General features: G+C 37.5%; 1 protein-coding gene across 2 annotated transcripts; it reads right to left on the reverse strand.

The window, feature by feature from the left end:
• Window positions 1-1,286: 1,286 nt before the first annotated feature.
• On the reverse strand, window positions 1,287-2,308 carry LOC104657497 (L-lactate dehydrogenase B chain-like). 2 transcript variants are annotated; one of them, XM_030919960.1, is made up of 2 exons: window positions 2,051-2,295; window positions 1,287-1,876 (listed from the first exon to the last, which is right to left on the reverse strand). In XM_030919960.1, exons 1-2 carry the CDS (start codon window positions 2,293-2,295, stop codon window positions 1,291-1,293), a joined length of 831 nt encoding a protein of 276 aa, XP_030775820.1. In that variant the 3' UTR covers window positions 1,287-1,290. The 2 variants fall into 2 exon arrangements, with proteins under 2 accessions (XP_030775820.1, XP_030775783.1); XM_030919923.1 differs by having other exon boundaries at window positions 1,287-2,308.
• Between the last annotated feature and the right edge of the window lie 5,637 nt (window positions 2,309-7,945).

Here is a 7,945-nt window from a genome sequence, read left to right on the forward strand (position 1 = left end):
CTCAAGATAAACAATAATGCTTCAATTCTAAATATAGAATTAAAAGCTAAAAATTGAGAATTTCTTTTCCAGACAAATATGTTCATTCTCTTCTTCTCTGCTGTCTGCAATCATTTTTTCTTACGTTTAGAGAAATTTCAAATTGTTCACCCCTACATGATAAGCACTCTGATTACTTCTATAGCATCATCTACCAGGAGTCCCCATTACCCTTCCTCATTCCTTTCACAGACCAGTCACCCTGGATTATCTTCAGTACTTCGGAGAAAATTTACCACTAGAATTATCTTTTGCAATGAAGTCCTTACTAATGGATCCTAGATTTAATTAAGGTTGATGATATTTAAAAAATAAGTTTATTTTTCTTCTCAGGATTGATGTCAGGATAGATATCAATCCTTTCCAGTGTAAGGGTTTTGCCCATGCTATTCCTTCTGCCTGAAAGGTTCTATTCCCTAGTCATTAGCTGGTTAACTCCTATTCATCCTTCAGTTATCAACGTGAGCTATTTCTTGAGAAATGTTTTTCCTAATAAAAAGCAATGTATATTAGTACTTTTAATCAATTAGACCTCAGTTACAAAGAGTAGGCACTCAGGTAGACAACGAGTAATGGCTCCACGAACAGGCACAGGTGGCTGCCAACCCAGAGAGCCATTGTCATCATGAGGAAGAGGGAGAATCAGGAGGTCATTACTGGAATGGCAAACTTCAAGAACTTACAATTACAGCAGCATTAGCCTGAACTTCCTGACTGCCACAGCCCCTGAACTTCCACAAAGCAAGTGACTAGGCTGAAATTATAATTAAGAAAAAAAAAAAAATCAACCCTACCACCATGTTTAAAAGCAGCAATAAGCTCAAAAAGTCTCACTTCTGCCTTTAATATCTAATTTTGGATCTTCTTACTTAATTCAATTTGCATCTAAGTCCCTGACTGTAAGTTTTCTAGCCTCTGTAGAACAAAAAGTACACCAGAGGAAGGCTGAAATAGATGCCAAATGACAAACACAATACCCACAATAGCCTCTTTTTACATTATAAGACGGTGCTTGTCCTTTTTTTTTTTCTTCTTTTTTTTTTTTAGAAGCACACTACAATAGTTAATTTTATTTGTTCAAGAGCTCATATTGCAAGCATTAAACCAAGCATAGGCTTTGATTCTGTGAGCCCAAATTCACGTATTGAAGAAGATCAAAGCAAACTGCGATCCATGTACACGGATGAAAACTAAAGGTTCAGAGTTAATAACATTGTAGTTTTAAAATTTCTATAGCCTAGAGCCCACTAGTCACAGGTCTTTTAGGTCCTTCTGGATGTCCCACAGGGTATCTGGACTTTTCTTGAGCTGAACAACTTCATCATCTTTTAGCTTCTGGTTGATAACGCTGGTTAATCCTCGGGCATTGAGGATACACGGAAGGCTCAGGAAGACTTCATTCTCGATGCCATACATCCCCTTTACCATTGTTGACACGGGATGAATCCTGGATAGATTTTTCAACATGGATTCAATAAGATCAGCCACACTTAATCCAATAGCCCAGTTGGTATATCCTTTTAGCTTGATGACTTCATAGGCACTTTCAACCACCATCTTATGCACTTCCTTCCAATTTTCACTATCATTGTCAGTTCCCATTTCTGGATTCAATTCCTGGAGAGAAACACCTGCCACATTCACGCCACTCCACACAGCCACACTTGAGTCGCCATGTTCCCCCCAAATCCATCCATGGCAGCTGCTGGGATGAATGCCAAGTTTTTCAGCCATGAGGTAGCGAAATCTAGCAGAATCCAGATTACATCCACTTCCAATCACGCGGTGTTTGGGTAATCCACTTAGTTTCCAGGTGACATATGTAAGAATGTCCACTGGGTTGGAAACCACAATTTTGATGCCATCAGGACTGTACTTGACGATCTGAGGAATAATGAATTTGAAGACATTAACATTTCTCTGCACCAGACTGAGCCGACTCTCCCCTTCTTGCTGACGGACTCCTGCAGTTACCACTACAATCTTAGAATTGGCAGTCACAGAATAATCTTTATCTGCCACAATTTTAGGCGTCTGAAGAAATAAGCTCCCATGCTGCAGATCCATCATTTCTCCTTTAAGCTTATCTTCCAAAACATCCACAAGAGCAAGTTCATCAGCCAGAGACTTTCCCAGAATGCTGATAGCACACGCCATACCAACTTGTCCAACACCCACTACAGTGATCTTATTGTTTGGGACTGTTGCCTCTTCTTCTGCAACTGGTGCAATGAGTTTTTCCTTAAGAGTTGCCATTTTGCACAGGAGACAGAAGACGCTGGAGACCCCGACGGTGCTTTTCTTACCATGATTTTACTTGCCTCTATATACAATAGGCCTCTTGCTGGTTTATTTTCTTTTGTATTATCTGTCTGCTCCATTAGATTATAAACTTCTGAAAATATAAGCCTGTTTTGTTTACTATTATTTTAGTGCCTGACCTGCAGAGATCCACAGTATGTTTTTGTTGAGAAAATTAACCAGATGTATCAGACCTAATTTCTAAATAGGTTCAAATCTCAGCTCATTTACTAGTTTGTTAAACAAATGTAAAAACTTCTCAATCTATGTTGCTTCAATGACTTATCTGAAAATCAGGCTAATAACTAGACACGAATAGCACCCATCCCTCTGTTTTTCTCCCACATCAGGCAGCTTGTATTATGTGGAAGTCCTAACATTCTTGGCATGGGGCAAGCAGGATATTCCTGAGTGTATAATGCCCACTAGCCTATGATGCCAAGGGTTCCTGTCCAAAATGAGGTTTGGCAAAACATATGTCAATTATGTCTTCTTTGTCACACTCAGGTTGTCACTGCTCGAGTACTCCTGATCCTGAGACACCACAGAGGCTTACGGCTTCAGCCTCATTTCAAGCATAACTTTTCCCGGGACACAACTTCCATAGTACTAGGGATAGATGTGAGTGGGGGAAATTCTGAGTCATGGATTTCCCCTGCCATTCCTAAGCCAATGACAAGTCAAACTCAGTATAGTAGAAGTCATTTCCACCATAACCCGCTATCTAAGCTTTCCTTCTGCTTAAGAAACTCCCTCCTCCCTCGAGTTCTGGTGTGTCCCTCAAGCCCTCGAAAGAATTGCCCACAGTGGAGTGTTTGTGTGGAGTGTTTGTGTGAGTAGTGGGCAGTAGGGGAATAGTTAGCAATTGGTAGCAACAGGTAGATGCATCTCCTTCCTCCTGTAGAAATGGGAACCCAATACAGCATTAGTTACTTTCTGGGCCAAATGTTCTCAGGCTCAGCTCATACTGCTGTCTTAAAACTCCATTAAGGCAAGATTCCCAACTTCCAGGCTTCTGTCTTCTGCTTACCATAGATTTCTAGCTTCTTGATAGCTTCTTATGTGTCTGCAAATGTCTCTGTAAGTAACAGGAAAAACTTAGTCACTACCAAAATGAAGGATGTTGAAGGGAAGGGAGGCGACAGAGCAGTTTCTATGCCCAGAACAAACTGAAGTTTGGAATAAGGATGGAAAGCAGGTCTTTCCTCCTTTGTGAAGAAAATCCTGAAAGAGCTACTTTCTGCTTATAGGGGAGATAGGACCAGGTTTAGCTTAATTTCCCCTCCTCCTAGTAGGAAGCCTGATACTGTCGCCTGTAAAAGTCTCTCTCTCTTTTTTTAAAAATTGTTATCTTCTCCTAATTCAACGCCTGCTCCCTTTCATACCCCAGATGTACTACTGCAGTTCCCTCTGTTAACTCTGGGATACTGGTGGGAATGACCACTTCTGGCAACTTTCCTTTAAGATTTATCCAGCCCGGGTTTGAGAAGGAATAGCCTACTGCCCTGTCCAGAAAAGCACTCTTCAGGCCCATTCGTTCAGGACCCATATCTTATGTGGGCAGAGGGAGGATGCAGGCAAGATAACTCTTGAGCCTGTGAAATAAATGTCTGCCCAAGAAAGATGTCACTACTGGAAGGCTAACTAGATGCAGCAGGGAGAGAACTATTTTCCCATTAGAGAGTGTACTCTGTCCTCTCTCAAATAGGAGCAACTGTCTCTTCAGAATATCTGGGCTACTGTCTTACAGCAAATTGTCTTGCACCTTGCAACTTTAGAGGAAAAAGAAAACAAACTAGAGAGTCATGTATGTTCCATTCTTGGGAGTTATTTGCATTTATATTAAACTTAAAGTTGGTTTATAAATCTTGACATTATCATTTATTATATTTTATTTATTTTCCAATTTGTCTGGCGTTATCATATTTACACACATTGTTTAAACAGTATCGACTTTTTTTTCTCAATTGTACTCTGGACTATAGAACCCCATAGGTAGACTTGATTTATATGAAATTTATAGTCTAGCTTTATTCTGTCCTTTATTATTTTCTTAGTGGACTCCCCAGATAACCCTCTTAAACCTACTTCTATTTCATTGGATTCCAATTACTATAGCTTTCCACCCCGCTACAGTCCACAGACTGCAGAGTAGAACGTCTCTCATTTCTGAGAAGTCCTCTATCATATAAGACACATTTTCCCTCTTTCTAGCTCCATGCAGCTTTTATTTATACCAATGGTCTCATCTTCTTTATAGTCTTATATGAAAACCTTTATTAATATCTATCTTCTAGAGTTAAATGCTCACTAAAATGAATCCCTATGCTTATAGACTTCATCCCTCCCTAAAAGACCTTGCTCTTGTATTTATGCCTTCCTTTCCAGCATCATTAATCTTAATATTTCTTTAGTCCAGCTCCTCTACTGTCTTATATATTACTGCCCATGTTATGCTTTAAACATTATTTTTATCATATCACTCCCTTTTCCAAATCCTTTAAAGATGATTTCTTTCAATAGCTTCCACTTTTTAAAGGCTTCCACTATTTTAATTCCCTTTTTTAATTCAATAGTCTACTCAATATTTTCCCCAAACATAATCTTCACTGTATTCAAGCCAGTATCTACAGTGATTCAAATCTATCATTTTCTTGCTACTTGGCCTATGGTGGGCATTCAGGACATAGTGGAAAATCAGATGTACACAAATTCATTCTTAATGTCATAAATTCAGGTTGTCTCTCACTTCTGAATTCTCATTTTCTTATCTCTTGGGCTATCAGAATCTTAGATGCTTTTAAATCTAACTTTAGCTCCATTTCCTTTATGAAACCTTTCAATATTCAAGTCTTAGTTCATACTCCCTTTGTTTGAATATTCAGTACATATAGCTTATACCAAAGAAGTGTACATTAGTCATGGTTCATTATAGGTTTTAAAAAACACATCATTTCAAGTAGAAAGAGAAAAATCGATTTAGTAAAGGAAAAGTGCTTACTACATTGAAAGAAGGTAAGAAGAACAGACTTTTCATTGACTGGACTTCTGGAAATGACATATAAAAATATACCACTAAACTGTAAGGCTGGAGAAGCTGCTAATTTTGCTACAATCAAGGGGAATCGAGAGGCCACGGCACTTGTTTTTAACCACAGGAACACTTTAGTTGTAAACTGGGCATGATAAAGAACCTACCACATCTATTGACTGCAAATTGTACTATACCTATTAGATTCACACAAAATTGAAGCCTACATCCCAGTACCCAGGGATGGATTCAAAGACATTGCCAGTGGGATCGAAGAAAAATTGAATACTTCCATAATACTGCTTGCAAAAGTGCAGTATTTTCTTTACTTTCAACTTCCAAAACACAGGAGTTCATTTCATGGGCTGAGCTTTAGCAACATATGAAACAAGAGATGCTAAAGATCTGAGGAATTGAATTTTTAGTCTTTAGTTTATGTAGTACAGCTGAAGGCGGGATGAATATCGGGTATGGACTCAATGTATTCTCCACAAGTGGATTATTATATTTTATTACTTCGTTTTTTGATGCATAACGATTATGTCTTCCCAAATATATAATTACTTGATAAATAGCTAACTGAGATGCCATCATATTGTAGAAGGAAAAGAAAACACCAAATTGCACCACAAAATTTAGTACAAGTTTATACCCTAGTCCTCCAACAGGCTTTTGTTTATTTAATCATGGAAATAGACACGTAGTTTCTTTAGGTCACATTTAATTTGAGAAGATTTTACTAGGTAATGTCTTGGTCCCCTCCTGATAGTCTATTATTTCATGGTTGATTGAACTATATCCTGTTCAAGTAGACAACCCATATGCTTGCTGGGAGAAAATTGTGTTTCAGTATTAAATGCTCACTTGCGTGTTTCACCTCAAAAGATACTAGAGGAGAGATTTGGGAGTCACACAACATTGACATTTTACTTTTTTCCTGAGGGTGGTTAAATGGATATACTTTTATTCTTTTTAATGATACGTACTGACTTGAAGTACCTTGTCTAACTGCTGTTTGAATGACTTTAACATGTTGCATGGAGCACTCACAGTAAGAACTGTGTCTCTAAATTCAATTCTATATGACTTAGAGAGAGTCAATATCATTCTGACTTTTCCCCAATACAAAATAACACTCTCTTGACTTTCATTCTCACAGTATGCTCTCAGCCATTGATCCTCCATTTAGAATGATGGATCTTCCCTATCTTTTGCTATCACTGGCAGCAAGTCCTTAAACAGATGGGACTCCAATCACTCCCTGTGGATGGTCTCCCTAAATAACTACCTGTCGACTGAGTTGTAACTAGATTTGGAGACTCATGACTATATTACTGCACAATAAGATAGTTTGGCTTGAGCTCCACAGTGATTCTAAGAATAAACTTGGCCTTGATAAGAATCCACATTTAAAGTGGCAGTCTAATATGCATCATTTCTAATTTCATTTGGAATAGTGTAACTGGCAACATTTTTCCCTTGTATCAGACCTTGATTAATTTCATTGCCAGATCCTCTAAAGAAGGAAGACAAAATTCTCTACTAAAGTTGATAATTTCTTCCTTAAACCCATAGAAAATAGCAAAACTTGTCAGCAAATGATGCTTAAAATAAAATCTTCAAATGAAAAGTTACAAAATTACCCCAAAATTTGTAGATTCTCGTTAACATTCTCATTATGTATATGTGCCAACTTCCTTTTGTGAAACCCTTAATAGGTAAAGATATTTAACAAGGCTCGTATAGAGTCCAAATTAGTTCAGGTATGTTGGTTCATCAAATAATATTACAGGAGAAAAGAGAAATTCATAAATTAGGTAGCTAAATACAGAAAACTTTGAAGACTCTTTGGGACAGGATTTCACCCAAAGTAGTTAACATTCCAGTTTCCAAAGGAGAATATTGAATCTCTGATTCATTGGAACCCCTTTGCAAGGTTTTAATACAAAGGATTAAAAACATAAAAATTTATCGTGAAAAACAGGGGTCAGCAATAACTTATTAAAATAAAGCAATGGCAGACTAACATTAATTTATTTTTGGATAATATGTCAGACTGGTATTTCAGATAAATGAATTCAAAAGACATATTTATTCCAGTAATGTATTTGGCAGTTTGTTAGTTGGATTTATTTTAGTGACCATGTGCAACACATTGAAGTCAAAATGTAGTAAGAACACACAATTATCCTTCATAAAAAGAAACTCATCAGTACAGTTGGTTCATATTTTTTGTTTCTCCATCCTCAGTTTTCATATTTTTAGATACTTATATAGATAGGACCATATTCCGCTAAAGAAGACTGATGTTTCTCTTGTCCATCTCTTCTTTTTAAGAAAGATGTAGTCTTTCCAGGGTTTGTTATTCTAATTTCATATCTCAAGGCTCATTGATCAGAAATGTGCTAAAATCAAAGTATCTACCAGGCTACATTTCTTTCTGGAGGCACTAGGGATAAATATACTTTCTTGACTTTCAAGTTTCTATAGGATGCCCACATGGCTTGGATTGTAAAGGCTTTGCATCGTCAAAGTCATCAATAGCTGATAAATATTTTTCATATCGTGTCACTG

Source organism: Rhinopithecus roxellana, chromosome 1 (assembly GCF_007565055.1).
Source record: "Rhinopithecus roxellana isolate Shanxi Qingling chromosome 1, ASM756505v1, whole genome shotgun sequence".
NCBI lineage: Eukaryota > Metazoa > Chordata > Mammalia > Primates > Cercopithecidae > Rhinopithecus > Rhinopithecus roxellana.